At 37.2% G+C, this 21,182-nt stretch overlaps 1 protein-coding gene across 1 annotated transcript in view; it reads right to left on the bottom strand.

Annotated features, from left to right (window-relative positions):
- The window catches only part of Spata6 (spermatogenesis associated 6), a 69,137-nt gene that overhangs the window by 46,912 nt on the left and 1,043 nt on the right, over positions 1-21,182 (bottom strand). The window contains exons 2-3 of the mRNA XM_090334886.1: positions 5,734-5,871; positions 4,606-4,654 (exon numbers count right to left, since the gene is read on the bottom strand). Of these exons, the coding sequence (XP_090191012.1) occupies positions 4,606-4,654; positions 5,734-5,871 (187 nt within the window). The remainder of the gene's footprint in view (positions 1-4,605; positions 4,655-5,733; positions 5,872-21,182) is intronic.

Genomic DNA, 21,182 nt, shown 5'->3' with positions numbered 1-21,182 from the left:
TATCTGTACAGAAACTTTTTATTTTTAGGTAGTCCCATTTATCGAGTTTCTTTCCAAACTGTTGTGACCCTGGGATTCTGTTCAGGAATCTGTTGCCTGTGCCTATGAGTTCCAGTGTCTCTCCTACTTTATCATGTAGTAGTTTCACGGTTTCCAGTCTGACGTTGAGGTCTTTGATCTATTTTGAGTTAATACTTGTGCATGGCAAAAGGCTAGGGTCAATTTTTAGTTTTCTGCATGTGGCTGCCCAGTTTTGCCAGCACTAATAATTGAATAGACTGTGTTTGTTCCACTGAATACCTTTGGCTCCTCTGTCAAATACAAGTTGACTATACGTATGTGGTTCTATTTCTGGGTCTTCTGTTCTGTTCCACTGATCTTCTGGTCTGTTTTTGTGCCAATACCAAGCCGTTTTTGTTTTTATGGCTCTATATAGAGTTTGAAGTCTAGTATTGTAATACCACCAGCATTACTCTTTTTGCCTAGAATTGTTTTGGCTATTCTAGGTCATTTCTTGTTCCATATGAATCTTTGGATTATGTCTTCTATTTCCGTAAAGAATGTCTTTGGGATTTTGATGGGGATTGCATTGAATTTGTATATTAATTTTGGCAGTATAGCCATTTTCACTATATTGGTTCTCCCTAGCCATGAGCATGGGATGTCTTTCCATTTCCTAATGTCCTCTTTAATTTCCTTTGTTAGGCTTTTATAATTTTCATTGAATAATTCCTTTACATCTTTAGTTAAGTATATTCCTAAGTATTTTATTCTTTTGGGGGCTATTGCGAATGGGATCATTTTCTTGATTTGGCCTTCTGTTTGTGTATTGTTGGTGTACAAGAAGGCTACTTGCTTCTGAAGGTTAATTTTGTATCCTGCCACTTTGCTAAAGTAGTTTATTAATTCTAGAAGTTTGGTAGTGGAGTTTTTTGGGTCACTCAAGTAGAGGATCATGTCATCTGAGAACAGGGATAGTTTAATTTCTTCTTTCCCTATGTGGATCCCTTTGATGTCCTTTTCTTGCCTTACTGCTCTGGCTAAGGGTTCCAGCACTATATTGAAGAGAAGTGGAGAGAGTGGGCATCCTTGTCTAGTTCCTGATTTTAAGGTGAATGGTTCCAGTCTTTCACCATTTAGTATAATACTGGCTGTAGGTTTTCATATATGGCTTTAACTATTTTGAAGAATGTACCTCTTATTCCTATTTTTTCTAGTGCTTTCAACATGAATGGATGTTGTATTTTGTCAAATGCCTTCTCCACGTCCAGAGAAATTATCATATGATTCTTATCCTTAGCTCTATTGATGTGATGTATTACATTAATTGATTTGCGAATGTTAAACCAGCCTTGCATCTGTGGGATGAAGCCTACTTGATCATAGTGTATGATTTTTTAATTTGTTTCTGGATTCTGTTGGCTAATATTTTATTGAGGAGTTTTACGACTATGTTCATTAGAGAGATAGGTCTGTAGTTTTCTTTTTTTGTTGGGTCTTTCCCTGGTTTGGGGATGACAGTAATATTAGTTTCATAAAATGAGTTTGGTATTGCTCCTTCTGTTTCTATTTCTCGGAAGAGTTTCAAGAGTATAGGTGTTATTTCATCTTTAAATGTCTTGTAGAATTCCGCAGTGAATCCATCTGGACCTGGGCTCTTTTTGGTTGGCATTTCCCTGATTGCTTCCACAATTTCGTTGTAAGAGATTGGTTTGTTCAATTTGTTTACCTCATCGTTGTTCAGTGTTGGTAGCCTATATTTATTTAAGAAATCATCCATTTCTACTAGATTTTCTTTTTTCTTTGAATATAGGCCCTGGTAGTACCTATTCATTATGGACTGAATTTCTTGGGAATCAGTTATGATTGTTCCCGTGGGGTCTCTAATCTTGTTTGAGTCTCCCCTTCCTTTTTTTGATTAATCTTGCCAGGGGTCTGTCTATTTTGTTGACTCTTTCAAAGAACCAACTTTTTGATGTATCAATTTTTTGTATAGTAGATCTTATTTCAATCTCTGATATTTCTGATTTTATTTTCGTTATTTCTGTCCTTCTAGTTGTTTTAGAATTAATTTTTTCTTTCTCCGCTAGGTGTTTCCGTTTTTTTTTTTTTTTAGGTTATTTACATGCTCTTCTTCTGTCTTTTTAATATGCACTCCTAGTGCGATAAATTTGCCTCTTAGAACTGCCTTTGCTGTGTCCCATAAGTTCCTTTGTGATGTTTCTTGATTGTCATTACATTCAAGAAAGTTTTTAATTTCATTTCTGATCTGATCTGTTACCCAGGAGTTATTCAGAAGTGTGTTGTTCAGTTTCCAAGTGATTGAATGTTTTTTGACTTTGACTGCATTGTTCAGAATTAGTCTGACTCCCACTGTCTGACTAATGCATGGGATTATATCAGTCCTCTTGTATCTGCTTAAGTTTTCTGTGTGAACTATTATATGATCTATTTTGGAGTGTGTTCCATGTGCTGCTGAGAAAAATGTAAAAAGTTTCGCCATTGGGTAGAAGACTCTGTGTATGTCTTGTTAAGCCCAGCGGGGCTATGTTGTCGTTTAAGTCGATGGTGTCTTTGCTTAATTTTTGTTGAGTTGACCTGTCATTTGTTGAGAGTGGTGTATTGAGGTCTCCCACTATGATTGTGTTTGAGTCTATCTTGTTCTGTAATTCTAAAAGAGTTTGTTTGATGAATTTGGGTGCTCCCGTGTTGGGGGAGTAAATGTTTATAACTAATATTATGGGCATGGATTGTACCCTTTACTAATATATAATGGCTGTCTCTATCTTAATGTACTGATTTTACTGAGAAGTTAATTTTGTTGGAGATTAAGATTGCTACTCCTGCTTTTTTGCTTGGTGCATTGGAGTAGAAAATTCATTTCCATCCTTTCACTTGGAATCTGTTTCCATCTTTGGCAGGGAGGTGGGTCTCTTGGAGGCAACATATGGATGGGTGGTGTTTCTTAATCCAGTCTGCTGCTCTGTGTCTCTTGATTGGATTGTTCAGCCCATTCACATTTAGTGAAATTATGGAGAAGTAGTCAGTGTCCATTGTCATTATTTATTTTTATTTCTAAGTTTCTTTCTCTCTCTTTTTTCCCCCTTTTGTGCTTAGTGAATTATAGATATTCACTTCTTGATGGGGGTTCTTGATGTTCTACAATTTGTTCTCAATTAATTAATATTTTTTGTAATTCTGTTTTAGTGTGCACGTATTCATAAAGCTTCTCTTTGGAGTGAAATATTCTTGTTTCTCCCTCAAATGTAAATGCTAGTTTTGCTGGATATATCAGTCTGGGTTGGCAGTTGTTGGCCTTCAGGACATCAATGATGTTTTTCCAAGCTTTTCTTGCATTTAGGGTTTGCGTGGAGAGATCTGTTGTAATTCAAATTTTTTTCCCATTGTAGTATAGCTCTTTCTTTGTTTTTGCATCATTTAAGATCAATTCCTTGGTATTCGGGTCTAGTGTCTTTACTATGATATGTCTAGATGAGTTCCTTCTAGAATCTTGCCTGTTTGGAATCCAGAAACCTTCAATAATGTGAGTATTTTCCCTTTTGAGGTTGGGGAAATTCTCTGCTATGATTTTGGTGAATAAGGGTTGCATTCCTTTGTCCTGAAATTCTGCCCCCTCATCAATCCCTATTATACGAAGATTAGACTTCTTTGCTGCATCTGCCAGGTCCTGGAGTTCTCTCTGGTGGATTCTGACTGATTTTTCCAAGGTGGCAATTCTCTGTTCGAGGTCTTGTGTTTTATCTTCCATACCTGATGTTCTATTCTCCATCTCAGTCAATCTGGTGCTTAATGCCTCCATTTTTGCTTGAAGTGTGGACACTGAGCTGATCAAGTCTGCTGAGAGGGTATTGAACTTTTCTTCCACTTCTCTTTTGAATTTGAAGAGTTCTTTGGAAATTTCTTGCTTATGTTTTTGGAATTCAGCCTTAATTTCGTTAGTCATTTACAAAATCATCTCCTTGATTTGAGTCATATTTCGTGTCTCTTCAGGTGTCATTTCTTGTGATGGTGACATTTCTCTCATCCTTTCGCTCTTGTTTCCTTTTGTTTCCTTTTGGGCTTTGCATTGGACTTTGATTATTTTTGTATGTCGTAATTAGTCTCTGCACTCTCCTAGGCATTGAGAACTGTTGTTGTAGTTCGCTCTGTGGTTGGTAGGTGGCGGTCTTTACTTGGATTGGGACCGGTGGTTCTGGGAATGTGTGTATACCTGTGGTACTCGGCCAAATTGATTCCGCTGCTGACTAGGTCAGAGTTTGCAGATTTTGCAGGTGTTCAGCCTGTTCCCAGAGGCTGTGTGCCGCTGCACAACTAGCTCTCAGCCCAACTAGTGTCCTCACAGTGGGCCGTGGGATGGATCTGCACGCTTCAGTCTCAGCGCGCTGGGACTTTTCAGTATCTTTACAGTAATTTTCTAAAATTCTTTTTAGGTATATTCTGAAGTTCAGGAAATAAAAAAAGGTTTAGCTCAACCGTTTTGAAGATTTAGTACATCATTTTAAACTATTATTGAACCAACTACTAAATTACATATGATTAATAAATTCTAGGATGTGTTAAAGAACTAAAAAGTTAAAAACTTACACTCAAGCTGTGCAACCACATCTCCAGGGTCTACTGCTTCAGGAAACACCTACAAGGGAGGAGAAGGGAGGGGTATGAATGAGGAAGGAGGGAAAGGAAAATGGAATGAGACTTCTTAAAACTCACATTCCCAGAATATCTTACATCTTGGGGCCATAAAAGAAGTGCAAATGGAAACAACACTGAGATGAGATTCCACCTCACCTCAATTACAATGGCCATTATCAAGAAAACTAACAATAACAGCTTCGGTGGGAATGTAGCCAAAGGTGAATGCTACTACAAATTGTATAGCTTGTTCTGCCTCCTCTCTTAATTCCATCTTTAGGACTCCTTTACTAGTTACCATGATTATATTGGCCTTCTTGATGTTCTCTAAGCAAGCAAGATTATTCCTAACAGATATAAAGACTTTTATATTTGCTATCTCTCTACTTTCAATGCTTTCCTCCTAGACCTTCAAATAATTGATAGCTTCATTCAGGCTCAACTAATTTGTCAATGCTTTCTCTGACCATTCTTCAAAGTCTCTCTAACCCCCTTGATATCCTTTTATCCCTTTATGTACCTATTAAGCTATGAAAGGAGAAAAATTTGCCTTGTTTATCATGGGTCTTCAGCTGTACAGTGTTCTGTCCTGTGGTATAGAGAAGGTACTGGCTAATTATGAACAGGAAATAAGAAGGAAAGAAGGAAGTGAATTAATAATCACCAAACGCAGCAATTTGAGGAGGAAACAAAGAAAAAGAAGTATGGCAGAAACAAAAACCACAAGATAGTCCTAAGACATGGCATACTCTTACTTGTTAATGTTTTCTTTTTTGTGTGAAAATTGTAATTCACAATTCAAGGCAAATTGCTTTATATAACGCCCACAAAAATGGAAACAGCTGATTTACCAAGAAAAAAAGGCAAGTGATTCAATGCATAATATAATGCATATTTATTTTGAAATTCCCTTATTTACAATGTTCCTTCTGGATTAATGAAACGCACATAGTCAGCAAATTTCTAACATTTTGTTTACACACAAATTTGCCCAATGACAAGTTTGGCTTTTACTCAAAAACTGGAGTCACTTGGGTTTTGTGTTTGTTTGCTAATACATGATCTAATAGTTGAATTTACCTTTTCAAACACCATTCTGGCATTGAAGACCAGTGGAAAAGTGGCTGGGACACACTGTGTCTTTTTGTACTGGCCAAACACACAGATGCTAAGATAGATGTCCTCCTTGTCTTTCAGCACCACTCCTGGACAAGTTACCTGAAAGAAATCAAGTAAGTGGATATTACTATTTTGAAATGAACTCTAGGATATGGAAATAAGTGCTTTGTCTTATATGATTGTTGTTCTTACTATACTGTTATTTCTCTTTTTTTCCCCTTATGGTGAATCTCATGTTGTTCCTGTATCTGACGTTTGTTACCTGGTACATTGTATATATGTTTGTTTATTTGAAAAGGGGAGGGAAGAGTGGTAAACAAGATGATTGGAGGGGGTAGGGGAAGGGAAACAGGGACAAAAACATGAGAAGGGGTATCAATGTGTGAGAATTAATGCAACTCCTACCTGACGAATGTAACTGTAACCCCTCTATACATTATCCCGACAATAAAATTTTTTAAAAAATTTAAAAACAGCATGGTATTCTAAGATAATGGCTTAAAATATTTATAATTGAGAATAGCAGACAGATTCTTAAGTATGACACGGCTTAATTATAGCAATATAAGCATAATTAGCACTGTTCTAATAATTAATTTGTAAGATGAATCATCTTGCTTCAGCTTTAAAAATAAAAAAGGGTTCTATATATTAAAAAAAAAACTGTGAACTGTCCTACCAAAATGGGGAGAGAGAGAACTCTGGTGTTTGTAGAATTAACTTTAAGTGCCATGGTAACTTCCATTCCTCTGAGAAATCTACAATTTATCATTGGGTTATTTTTGCTACCTTTGAAACACTATATAGTGGCTCTTGAGACAGACATTAATCATCTTAGGCAGTCAGTCTTAACCTCCAACTTTTTGCTGAATGCTGACATAAAGTTATTCAGCATCATTTAATCACAAAGGATCAACACTCAGCAGAAATAAAACATCACACTAGAGGACAAAAAAATGGCAGATGAAAAGGACAAATCTGATCTTCATCACCATAAATAGCAAATTGTAGGTAATATATTCAAAGCAACATGACAAAAATTCAAACCTGGTGAACTGGCTTAATATAGTACTTTTAAATATTAAACAGTGCTTAGCTGTCCCTATTATGATTTGACAGAAAGCATAGGCAGAAAATGGCACTTGCTATGTAATACATAGCCATTTCTTTAGTCGCTGCCATATTCCATTGTCAGTGAACAATACCCCAATAGGATATTACATGTTCCCCAGAATTTGAGTCCAACATAGTAATATTAAAATATGTCTTGGATGGAGTAATATTGTTCAAAAATTGTACTCATTATCTGACTTATGCAACTTTAACCCCATTATACATCACCTTTACAATAACAATAAAAATAAATAGATAAATATGACTCATCTTCTAAGAACATATTGAAATATATACAGAAGCTGGCATTAATGTCAGCACTCAGAAGGCTGAAGCAAGAGGATTAAAAGTTTAAAGCAAATTCAAGGCTAGACTGGTCAATATTTTTTTTTTTGCCAGTCCTGGGCTTGAGCTCAGGGCCTGAGCACTATCCTTGGACTTTCTCAAGGCTAGAGCTCTACCACTTGAGCCTTAGCACCACTTCTGGCTTTTTTCTATGTATGTGGTACCAAGGAATTGAACCCGGGTATTCGTGCATGCTAGGCAAGCATTCTACCACTAGGCCCAACTCCCGGCCCCAATATTTTACAATTCTCTTAAGGTGAAATTATTATCCAGATTCATTTCAATGAAGTAAATACACTTCACTTTCTATTCGACTATAAAGTCCCTGAACAAAGAAAACCTATTTTCTTTATCATTCTATCCAAAAATATGGGTTTTCATGATTAAGAAGGGTAGAGATTGTCGAGTACATCTCCAGATATTATACACACATACACACATACACACACACACACACACACACACACACACACACACACACAACACAATAGACCTTCCCCAAGAAAGTTTAGGTGCCCTATTAACTTAAGATCACAAAGTGACAGAGTCATAATATTAAGGAAGTTAAGAGTGCTTTGAGCACTCATCAATAGTACTCCATACCATTACTGCTGGAATAAATCATCTGCCATCTTATCAGACTATTGTAATGAATGAGTGACTAAGATTTTCTGTCCTTTATACATAGCAGTTAAGATTACTGTTGACTCCATTTACTTTTACCCTGTTTTCTCTACTTTTGCAAATCCAAGTTCATCAGGTCCAGCTCCTTCTGCATGCCATTAAAAACAAAACTATCAACGTCTCTCTAAATCTATTGTTCCAATGAGTAGCTGTTATCCACTGAGACCAATGCTATGGCTAATCCAAATTCAGGTGGGATACAAATGTAAAATACATCCTGGGCTTTGAAGACTAGGTACAAAATGTAGATAAAATATCTCAAAAATTTTTGATTATGTATTCAAAAACCTTTGTATTATTCATTGAATGACAATATTTTAATATATTGATTTCAGCAAAAATCTAAATTATCTAAAATTAATGTCATCTACTTCTTTTAAGTTTTGCTTTTTTTTTTTAATCAGTCATGGGTCTTGATTTCTGAGCCTGGGTACTGTCCCTGAGCTCTTCAGCTCAAGGACACTGCTCTACCACATTGAGCCACAGTGCCACTTCCAGTTTTCTGGTGGTTAATTGGAGATAAGGATTTCACAGACTTTTATGCCAGGGCTGGCTTTGAACTGTGATCCTCAGATCTTAGCCTCAGGATTGACAGGTGTGAGCCTAGAAAATGTAAAGCCTAGGAAATTTTAAATTACATGTTTGGTTCAATTTTGAGGCTCATATCATACTTCTATTGGACAAGGTTGTTCTATTTTTCACAGAAGACTGTATGTCTTCTTCCAATAAATGACATAAGCAAGAGAAACAAAACTTTTTTTTCTCATCTATACTGCTAAAAACCCTTCCAGTCTTAAAAAACAAAACAAAACAAAAAACTCAGCAGCTCTACAGAAAGCAAGCAAGAAAAGGGAGTTTAAAATCAGAGAGAAAAAATAGAAAATAATAAGCATGGTGGTCAATTAGAGTCCTATTCTTGGTAATTCTATTGGTAAAGTCCTATTCTGCTGGAAATGAGCTAGAAAGCTGTGTGATACCACAGTTAGCTGATATGAAAGCTCTGGGTAAGTTGGAAGTAAAGGCTGAGTTGGCAACTGCCTAACAGGGCTTGGAAAGCATGCTCCCCTTCCCCCAGTGTGCACAGAGATCTTTAGCAAAAGTTAATACTTACTGGTTGGGGCATTTCTTTTATTTTACTTATCTATTTGTGCCAACCCTGGGGCCTGAACTCAAGGACTTAGTACTGTTTCTGAACTTTTATGCTCTAGTACTCTACCACTTAAGCCAGTTACACTTCTGGATTTTTGGTGGTTACTCAGGGATAAGCATCTCACAGATACTTTGGCCTGAGCTGGTTTCAAACCACAATCCTCAGATCTCAGCTAGCATTACAGGCATGAGCCACGGGCATTCAACTTGGTTTCTGGCACCTACAGAAATATTAAGTCCAAGCAAAAGACATAATAGGGACCCACTTTCCCCAAAGGCACCAGTTAGACATTGTTACAACACTGTTATATACTGTCAAAGCACTGCTACCTTCAGTGTTTACCTTTCCAGTAAGTATGCTGAGTGCTGGGGCTGAAATTTAATTCATTAACTTTTAGAAGCTAGGTCTTTTTCTGGGTTCCACCAACCCTTAGTTGCCTTGAGTGAAGAGCTGTCAGACAGGCAGCAAGACTACCCACATGCCAGCACTGGAAGCATAACTAGGGTTACTGGAAACACTGCCCCAGCAAGCAGTATGCACTAGACTTATGCAAAGATAAAGCTCAATGAACAAAGACCCTGCAGCAGCAGAGGAGGAGTACTTGCTTCTGATGGAAGACCTGTGTCTGTAAAAACACAGTCCTTCATTTGCCTACACAGATGGAGGCAGGACAGCTCCCAACACATCCATTTGCCTGAGGGGACTGACATCATTACTGTAGACAACCTTGCCAGAAACCCCTGTTTTGGTGACATAATCAAACAGTTCAGTTGACTTTATGAACAGCCAGAAGACATCACCTGTGTTGCAACACAGCATCAATAAAGGGTTCGCTCAACTATTCTTCCTTGCCTACTTTTGACTTCAATAGTGGGGAGGCTGAGCTCTAAGAGAAAAACCTGCAGCTTGCACATGACAGTATGTTGGCAAGGCAGCTGTATTCCTCCTTGTAAAACAGGAAGTGACAAGCAGCTCCCACAACAGAACAGACTGTCATGAAGCCAATCAGCCAAGGTCAAGAATCCATGGCAGCAAAAGAAGTTAAGGTAAAACTGGTGTCAGCTGGGGCCGGGAGTTTGGCCTAGTGGTAGAGTGCTTGCGTAGCATGCACGAAGACCTGGGTTTGATTCCTTGGTACCACATACAAAAAGCCAGAAGTGGTGCTGTGGCTCAAGTGGTAGAGCCCTATCCTTGAGAAAGTCCAAGGACAGTGCTCAGGCCCTGAGCTCAAGCCCAGGACTGGCAAAAAAAAGAAAAAACAAACACAAAACTGGTGTCAGCAATGCAAAATACTTTCTACTTTGACCTTGCCAGAGACAAGAAAGAGTGGACACACTTCCTGCTTCAGGTCCTGAGCCTGAGGCACAAGAGAGTTGTCAATTTCAGATGCCACAACCCCAAAGGCCCAGGAGCTGTGATGCTGAGGAACAACTGACTGGTAGAGCCACTGCCTCTTGTCATCCACTGGTATTGCTTATCAACAACACCCCAGCAAGTGTCTTGAATCACTTGCAGAGCTTTTTGTTGCTTACCCATGATTTTTTTCATATATGTTTTATTGTAATTAATAGAAGTGTTACATTATATTCACCAGAAAGAAGGTGCATTACTTCGCAGGCATTGATACCCTTTCTCATGTCTTGGTCCCCATTTCCCTCCCCCAACCCCTGCCCCTCATCTTGTTTTCCTCCCTTCCCTATCCAACTTCAAATATGCATATATACAATATATCAGATAACCAGGTGAAATACTGTAACAATATGAGATAACCAAGGGACAGCCAAAGAGATGAGAGATAACATAGTACATTAAGGACAAAAATCACTCGTTATATTTACCCACAATTTCTATCAGAGCACAGCAGAAGGATTCCAGTCAACTGGTTTGTGACAAATCTGAAGACCATAAAGCTAATGGAGTAAAGACTGGTAGCCACACATGGCACAGAACACATCTGTACAGTTCAAAAGTGATGAAACAGGAAAGAAATGCCACCACCAATAATAGGTAATGATACACTTGAGATATGGGGATGTCTGATTTTTCAGAGTTCTACACTATATTATTTTAAATGCCCAGTTTACAACCAAAAGATACAAGTAGGAAGAGTGGTCCATGCACAGAAAAAAAAGACAGAAATATAGAATACCTCCAAGGAAATCCAGAAGTTGAGTTTAATAATAAAGGTTTAAAATCTATTATAAATATGTACACATGAGTAGAGGAAATCTTGTCAAAGGCCTAAAGAAAAGTACTTCATCACTGTCTTATCAAGGAGATAATACCAATAAAGAATATAATTCAGGGCTGGGAGTTCTGCCTAGTGGTAGAGTGCTTGCCAAGCATGCACGAAGACCCAGGTTCAACTACTTGGTACCACATACATAGAAAAGCAGAAAGTAGTGCTGTGGCTCAAGTGGTAGAGCACTAGCCTTGAGAAAGTCCAAGGACAGTGTTCAGCTCCTAAGTTCAAATCCCAGGACTGGCAAAAGAAAAAAAAGAAGAATATAAATCATACTTTAAGAAAAGAACAAAACAATTCTAGAGTTGAATTCTAATGTTCAGTGCCACAGTAAAAAGAAAATTCACTGGAGACACTCAAGAACAGACATGATATATCAAAGAGTAAGAACTCAAGAACGTGTCCATCACGAGTACCAATTCTGAGGGGAAACAGAATGAAAATCAAAAGAGTTTTAAGACTTACAAGACATCAAGTAGAGCAAAGTAAACAGAATGGTAATCCTATATAAAGAAGAAAATATTCCAGAAAGAATTTCAAGAAATAATAGGTGAGGGGGTAAGTTTATTTGGGACACATTGAACACATGTATAGAAATGTCACAATAAAATCCATGCTAATATATGCTAATAAAATAATAATGATGATTAGTAATACTAGATGAGTTGTGTGAGGTAGCTCACAGTTGCAATCCATTTTATAGAAAGCTGTAGATGAAAGTATCATACACTGAGACCAGTCCCAGACAATAACATGGGAAATCTGCCTGAAAAATAAACAGGAAGGATGAGAAGGTAGTTTTAAAACTTTTTATAAAAGAAATAATATCTATTGAAAACAAAATAAGTTCATTAGAGACATAAAGTTTAAACACTCCAAATTATGCTCATTATAATCAAACTTCCAATAATAAAAATATAAAACTATAAAAAAGACAATCTTGAAAGCAAAAAAAGAAGATAATCATCAAATAGAAGGAATCCTTAATAAGAATGCCACAAAGCCAGAAAGAAGTAAAAAAAGTAGAAGCAAAGATTTTGTGTGCTATCAAACTTGTCAATAATTACAATAGTTTATAAATTCGGAGGTAAACTGCAAAACAGCTACTTAAAAAAACTCAAAAAAGAAATAAACAAGAAATAGAACAATACAAAATGGATAACATCAAAGACAAAATAAAATAAGAAACAAAAAATAGCACAATGACAGAGGTAAATCTACTTGTAGTTATATATAAGAGCTAAATTGATTGAATACCCTAATCAAAGGTAGAGATAGTAAGAATGGACTAAGCTATCATCCAAACTGGGCCCAAGTGGCTCATACCTGTAATTCTAATTACTCAGGAGGCTGAGATCTGAGAATTGCAGCTCAAAGCTAGTCAATACAGGAAACTCAGGGAGACTCTTGCCTCCAATTATGCACCAAAAAACTAGAAGTGAAGCTATGGTCCAAGTGGTAGAGTGCTAGCCTTGAACAAAATCATGCTAAGGATCAGTACCCAGGCCCTGAGTTCAAGCCCTAGGGTCAGCAGAAAACAAACAAAGAAAACCATGGTCTAGCTTCTTATTGCTTAAGCTAAACAAAGGAACATACCTGGATTAGATGATGTCAAGTGTCAACAACACTGAAAGGCAATAAAATGGACTGAGAAATAACTGGAAGTGATGAACATCAAGAGCCCACACTCAGCTGGGCGGGTGGCTCACGCCTGTAATCCTAGCTACTCAGGAGGCTGAGATCTGAGGATCAAAGTTCAAAACCAACTCCGGGCACAAAAGGACCTGCAATTAACCTCTAGAATAAACTGGAAGTGGGGCCTGGTTCAAGGGTAGGGCCATAGCCTTGAGCTGAAAAGCTCAGGGACAGTGCCCAGGCCCAGGGGTAGTGTGAGAGCCTTCAGCTGAAGAGCTCAGGGACAGTGCCCAGGCTGAGTTCAAGCTTCATGACCCACAAAAAAAAAAAAAAAATTAAAAGCCCACACCCAAAACTTAAGAAACAAACTAGCTCAAACTAGCTCAAAAATGAACACAGATTCAATAATATGGCAGATTTAGTTCATAACTACAAAGCAAAACTGAAGGAAGCAAAATTAAATCATATATAACAAAAACAAGCATCTCAACAACAGAATAACCTGGGGGTGGAGTCATGACCAGTCCATTTTAGAGAAATGTGGACACAGTCACACAGAATCTACTGAAACATCTATTGCATAACCATAATTTATTCACATTGTATGACACCTTCATTCCAACTCTTAATTTTCCTCTTGTCTGAAGTCACCAAAAACTACTCTGAGGAGTTAGAAAATAATCCATTTTGGCTGCTACCAAGACTGTATCATATGCTGCCTCTACTGATTTGGGAACCTCAACTTTTCCAAACTTAATTTCTATTTCCTTTTATTATTTATCTGTATCAAGGAAAGAGAAGGTAGATATAGAAGGTCATACTATTTTCAATCATAGAGACACTCTCTAGCAATAAGGATCAAGCCATAAACACTAAAGAAGGGCTTTTTCTTTTGGCAAATTGAGCAATGATTTAAAGGAAATTAAAAGGCCTTAGATGCTATCTCAAATTCAAGATCCCAGTGACTCTCCCTTGTTTCTGACCCTTGCAGGGCAGTGAGATGTTTTCTGTAAATTTTCCTTATCTGTCCACATCCACTAAAGAGGTAATAATTACTTTTAGTCAGTTCTCTCACTTCCCAAATTATAAATTCATTATCACAGGAAAAATGACTCCAGTCTGTCAATATCTGAACAGACTTTGTCATATACTATCCTCTATTCTAGTCCCAAAGAGAGTCATGTGCAAAATTATCTTTTTTTTTTTTTTGCCAGTCCTGGGCTTGAGCTCAGGGCCTGAGCACTGTCCTTATAGGGCAAAGTCTGCAAGACTCTATATCTAATTAATCAACAAAAAATGAGACTGGAAGTGTTGTACAAATAGTAGAATGCCAGCTGAGCAAGCTAGAAGCTCTGAGTTCAAGCCTCATACCAAAAATCAAAACAAACAAACAAAAAAACAAGCTGAGAGCAGTGGCTCATGCTTGTAACCCTAACTACTCAGGAGGCTGAGATCTGAGGATCATGGTTCAAAGCCAGACTGAGCACTAAGGACTGTGAGACTCATCTCCAATTAACCACTAGAAAACTGGAAGTGGCGCTGTGGCTCAAAGGGTAAGTAGGTAGCCTTGAGCTGAAGAGCTCAGGAACAACGTCCAGGCCCAGGGGTAGGGTAGTAGCCTTGAGCCGAAGAGCTCAGGGACAGCGTCCAGGCCAAGAGTTCAAGCCCCACAACCAACAAAAACAAACAAACAAACAAAAAAACGGCATGTCTCGTCACAAAAATGTATACACGGACATAGCAACATTATTCATATCTAAAAGGTGGATAAAACCAAATACTTATGAACTGATAAATGAATGAAAATTGTTATAAAAATGAGTAAAGCACCAATATATGCCACAACATGAATAAGACCTTTATAGTTCCATTTGTGGAACTATAAAGAATAGGCAGAATCCAATAACATTATGCAACAGGCAGGAAGAATGTGACAAAGACACGGGCGGATTCAGAACTAGAAAACTACAAAAGGTACCTATTCTAGCCCAAGTACTACAATAACAAATGTGAAAAATGAGGGGGAAGGGGAAAGCCCCTTCAGAAGTTAAGAATATGTGTGCCCCAAAATGACCTTTGTTTCATGATCACAATAAAATACATGTCATTGGGTGGGAATATAAGATACTTCTAAGAGAGGCAAAGTGAGAGGAAAGGGGCTTTTGAACATATCTGGCCCACACCCCACTTCTACATGTGACAACACCAGAGAGGCAGATCTGAAAGGTTATAAACCTAGACCACCAATCCCAGGGTTACTCTGCTTTGGGAGGTAGCCTGCTGCTATTTTCTTCTTGGCTACAACCTAAACTAACTATTCTCCCTACAGAGTAGTCTCTTGTACATTTTCTCTGTGGTTTTGCTTGTTATTTCTACCTTACATGAACAATCCCTCCGGCTAAATCTTAGTGATCCGTAGGCGCTGGAAGGAGAAGGAGAAAGTAGAAAGTAATGACTGTCGATGGATATATGATTTCTTCACAAGGTGATAAAAATGTTGAAGAATTACATAAACTACTATAACACAACTTTGAGATTACTAAGTTTACAGAACTGTACACTTTAAGTGGAAGATTTTAATACCATGTGAATTGCATCTTAATGTAAAAAGTAGATGAAAGATAAGATGATGAAAAATACATACAATCACTAATCATAAGAAATCTGGGTGACTATCTTTATTTGATCTAGTGTATATTTCAGAACAAGATTACCAAGGATAGAGTACCTCATTTCTGATTGATTAAAAATGATTGATAAGATGTAAAAAATTAAATGCAAGAACATCTAATTATGCAATGTCAAAGCAAATGAAGCAAAAAATTGTATAATTGAATTTAAATACTTCTCTCTCAGTAATTGATAAAAAGCAATTAAATAATCATGAAAGACATAGATGTAAACAACATTTAAAATTTGACTTAATTGACATTTATAACACAGTAACAGAGAATTTTTTCCTTAGGGTGTATATAGAGTCACAACTAAAAAAAAAGACAATGTCCTAATAGAGTAAAAAAGAAAAAGAAAATGGTTTATAATGAAATATGTGTATGTGTTTCTACATGTAAATAGTAAATACCACAGCAGGACTAATCAGAGATGTATTTATACCTAGGCAGAGAATCAATGTGATTTCAAAATTGTAGAATTTCAAATGTGGAATGGAGCTCTCATATATTAGCAACTCAAGACAAGCAGTGCTATCTATAACTTTTGCCATGGTTTTCAAAAACAAAAACAACCTTTTAAGAGAGTTGTAAGTAAAACAAGTATATTTTTCCTTAAGTCTAATAGCAATTCCTGAAATATTCACTTTCTTTAAAATCTTTCAAAACAAAGTCATTATCATTTGTTATTCTCTAATAAACATATTTTTCACCTACATAAGTAGGCCCCATCTGTAGTTTTACTTGCTATGGTTTCCATTATCCATTGTTCAACCACTGTTCAACAATACTAAATGGAAAAATTCCAGAAATAAACAACTCATAAACTTTGTATTACATGCCCTTCTAAGTAACATGATGAAATACCAGCATGTTTCCCATCCAGCAAAGATGTGATCTACAGTAGCCATGCTGAATACTTTGTCTAGAGTAGCCATGCTGAATACTCTGCCCACCCATTAGTCAACTAGCACACTTCTTGGGTTCCAGATTGGCTGCCAAGGCATAGTGGTACTACTTGTTTCAATTAATTATTTTTTAACTTAATTTTAACAGTAGAGATGTTAGCAAGGAAAAAAAAACTGAGGAGCTATAAATGTGCTTTCTTTAAGGGAAAGTGTTAAAGTTCTTGAGTTAATAAGGGAAAAAAATGTATGATCAGGTTGCTAAGCTCTCTTCCTACTTGTGAAACTGTGAAGGGGAAAAAATCTGAATTAATGCTGTAACTCATGCCTCAGACTGCAAAAGTTCCAGCTACAGTGCATGGTAAAGGTTTATTTAACATTTTAAAAAAATCACTAATCTGTAAAGCATGTGGTACCATCTTCAGTTTAAGGCATCCACTGGGGAATGGGGCAGATATGTTAGAAGATATATCCCACTGATAAGAGTGAGGCTACTGCATTTCAATGAGAAATCAAGTACATTACTGAACAGTACCAATAGGATTCCCAATACACCATGAAAAACAAAGGTTACCCAAAGAATCTCTACAATGTTCCCTATAGAGCAGTGTTCAGGCTTACAAGTAACTGACATGGGACCCTGGGAGATACGTACCACTCGCTAAAACACAGTAAAATAGGCAAGTGGAAATTACTGGTATTTAAAAGTCCATCAAGAGGGGAATAAATTTAAGTCACTATTCTATAAATAAACAACATTATAGAACAATTTAAGAAATAAATTACAATCTCTAAGAGTCAACCTGACAGGATACATACAACATGAGGTCCATTTGTGTAAAATTTCTTAGGTGTACATACTAACATACACAATATACACAAACATTGTAAAGGTACAAAAGCCCTGAATGAAGAAAAGGCACAAGTTTAGGATACTGGTTACCTAAACTCGAGGGAGCGAGGAAAATGGGGCAGAAAAAGGTACCAAGAAGGATTCTACATGTGTAATATTTTATTTTTAAAATGCAAGTCTACAGTACTTTATAATCAAGTATTCTAATCAAGTGACTTCAGGGAAATTTACCAAGACCATAACAGATAAGGATCATGTAGATAAAGTGTTCAGATGGGTAGTGACCAAAAAGAATCTGTTTGTCCCAATGCTATTAATTATTTGAGTTAGGTAAGGTGAAGAGAATATAGAGAACACTGGGAATTCTACATAATTAGCTCAATACTGATAGTATTAATACTATGGAAAATAGTCCGGTTGCATTATCTAGGCATTTGGCTTAACTCTAGCTTCCTGTATTAGTGGTGACTCTGTGCAATATAGTAATACTATGATGATATGAAGGCAAAAAACATAGCAAGCATGAAATCTTTGAGCATACTATGCATTTGGTGTTGGCTAACAGCCCAACTTTACAACTTGGGTGGGAGTGGAGCCTAGAAGGAAAGTGAGAGAAAAACAGGGGAGAGGGTAACAATGTTCAAAAGAAATGTACTCATCACTTTACATATGTAACAGTACATCACCTTAACAACAAAATTAAATTTTAAAAAAGAAAATAAATTCTCAAAATCAACAAAGAGCTGGGCGCAGTGGCTCACACCTGTAATCCTAGCTACTCAGGAGGCTGAGATCTAAGGATCAAGGTTCAAAGCCAGCCCAGGCACAAAAGGACCTGAGGCTCTTATCTCCAATTAACCTCTAGAAAACTGGAAGTGGGGCTTGGCTCAAGGATAAGGTGGTAGCCTTGAGCTGAAGAGCTCAGAAACACTGCCCAGGCCCAGGGGTAAGGTGGTAGCCTTGCGCAGAAGAGCTCAGGTACAGCGCCCAGGCCTAGTTCAAGACCCATGACCCACAAAAAGAAAAAGAAAAAGAAATTATAACTCTGGGAGGAAATTATTTTCCCTAGTAGTCTTGTGAAAATTAAAATAATAAATAATTAAAAAGGTCAAAGATGAAGCAGTCAACATGCCTTTTCCTATCAAGGATATGTCTTAAACATTATACATGTAAGTACTGGGAAATATAATTTTGCAGGTGTTCTTTTAAAAGGAAGTTATTAGGCATATCATATTATTCTAGAAAAAGTACAATTTCTTCATGAATATATACTTTTGTAGATTTGAGAGCGACACAGAATGCATAAATAAACATGTCGCATATTTATTCTACTCTATAGTTGAAAGGAACAAAGCACTGATAAATATATATACATATATATCTATGTAGATATAGAGGATGAATTGAAACGAGTACACTGGGTTTAACTGGTGAATTCTTGTCTTCTTGATGGATGAAGGTAAAGTCCCATTCCCAGGTGATGGATGTGCCTGAATTCCTAGAGGCAAGGCCAAGGATTTGGACAATAGGTTACTGGACCTGCCAGTCATGTACTAGGAACTCAAGAGCCTCTAGAGACTCTCTCTCTCTTTGACTCATGACCCTAACCCTGACCATGACCCTATTTAGGCCCCAATGAGCTCAGCAGCCATTTTACACCATGCTTTGTGTCTCCTGATTCGCCACAGGTCACCAGGTTCCTCTTTGGCTCTCCACTGGAGTTGATCTGGTTTGTTGGTATTGTTTTTCTGCTTTTTCCTTGCTTTACTTTCTTCATGGTTCAGTTATCTGACAGTGTTAAGTGTATTCAAAGCTGGGGACATGTATTGGCCCACAGTCACTGGCTCCCAATTTAACCTCACAAAATGTAGATTGTTTCTCAAAATCGAATTCCTGTATAACAGCTACTTGAAAACAGGAGCATCCCAATGAGAATTCCTGGCCACAGAGCCGAAGTCCTAATACCCTAACTACAAACAAACAAAAGTAGTAGGTACGGAGGTGTGGTTTAAACAGTGGGCTTGCCTAGAATTCCTGACAGCCTGTGTCCAGTATCTAGTGCAAAATGGGAGGAAAAAGGAAATTATCTTTTTTATAATTATCTTATGCACAATATCCTCAAGATGCATGACATAGTATTAAAAAAAGCTGACCTTCTGATGTTAAAAAATTTTCTTTCAAATTTTCATCGAAAATGTTTGTAAACACTCATATAGACAAATATTTTCACATAAATATTCATGTATATATAAGAATATATGTGTGTAAAGATAAGCCAAATTCGTGTACATAGGTCATATAGTGGATGTAGCTATCCACTATATAATTCTCCAACTACCTGCATATCTGAAAATATTTTTTAATATGAAAAGTAAAATAGAAAAGAAGACTCTAATTTCCAAAGACATCTCTAGGATGTATTAAATGAAGAGAAGAAAGCCAAGTGCAAAGTAATTTACATATATGTAAAGATAAATCTCTGGTCATAAATCTCTATTCAATCAAGCCAAATTAATCAGGCTTCTTTAAATTGTAAGGCTATTAGTGACCTTTTGTTCCTGCTATCAGAGCCATTTAGAAGGTCTTTTGTCAGAAAACTTAGCATCCTTTACAGATTTGCTCCAACACAGTTATGCAACCCTCAGGCAACAAATAGTCATGTGTAGAAGGGATGAAATGCTGTGACTTCAAAGGTTTTTTCAGAACACTAAAATTCTGCAACTTGAGTGTTTAAGAAAAAAATAAGAGCTTATTTCATTCTTTAACTCTTGAATAACAAATCCCCACTATGCAATTATTCATTTTCTGTGGGCAACAGAGTGAAATAAAATGTGTCTCTGGCTCCTGTGGCAATCAGTTATAGCAGAGTACTTCCTCTTAGCAGGTTATTTTGGGCCAGGGGAGGGATTGGTGCTCATCAGACTAAGCCAAGCCCCATTGGTTAACAGGGGAGGAAGAAGCAGCCAATAACAATCTAGGAAAGCAGAACCTGGGAAGTGTTTCACTTTAGTCTTGCTAGGGGAATTTTAGGAAGTTTAGTGTATTCTTTTTTTGCCATATATTTTTATTGTAATTAATAGAAGGGTTACATTACATTAGCCAGATGGAAGGTGCATTACTTCACATACATTGATACCCTTTCTCATGTCTTGGTCCCCATTTCCCTCCCCCAACCCCTGCTCCTCATCTTGTTTTCCCCCCTTCCCTATCCAACTTCAAATAAACAATTATGCATATATACAATGTATCAGATAACCAGGTGAAATACTGTAACAATATGAGATAACCAAGGGACAGCCAAAGAGATGAGAGATAACATAGTACATTAAGGACAACAATCACTCATTATATGGCTTTTGTTTCTATATCCTAGACGTCTTTTCATTTAGCATCATACTATATGGCCTTATGTATCTAGGTTTTGCTCTATTGCAAATCTCTGCTAGACGAGTCCAAGGTTTCTACTGATTATGGCAAATGAGGGAAACCATTGAGCCTATGTTTCTTTGAGTCTGGCTTACTTCACTTAATATGATTTTTTTTCTAAGTCTTTCCATTTCCTTACAAATGGGGAGATGTCCTTCTTTAACAGACGAATCCTACTTTACAAAAAAAACGGTATCAATGGCAGCTTGAGATGCAAACACTTCAAACCAGGATTACAGAGTCTCTTTAAAATCGCTGCAGGATTGCTCAGAGTTCCCAGAAACTTTTCACCCTTTGCACAATCCTCTGCCACACACAAAATTCTGATCCTGAAAGCCCTAAAAGAGTTTTGTGCTCTCCAAAGGTGGTTTAGCAGCTAGTAAGGAAG

Source organism: Megascapheus bottae, chromosome 6 (genome assembly GCF_031878675.1).
Source record: "Megascapheus bottae isolate mThoBot1 chromosome 6, mThoBot2.hap1, whole genome shotgun sequence".
NCBI classification, from domain to species: Eukaryota; Metazoa; Chordata; class Mammalia; order Rodentia; family Geomyidae; genus Megascapheus; species Megascapheus bottae.
Note: the sequence above shows the minus strand (reverse complement) of the source record. Positions and strands in the feature narration are given on the sequence as shown.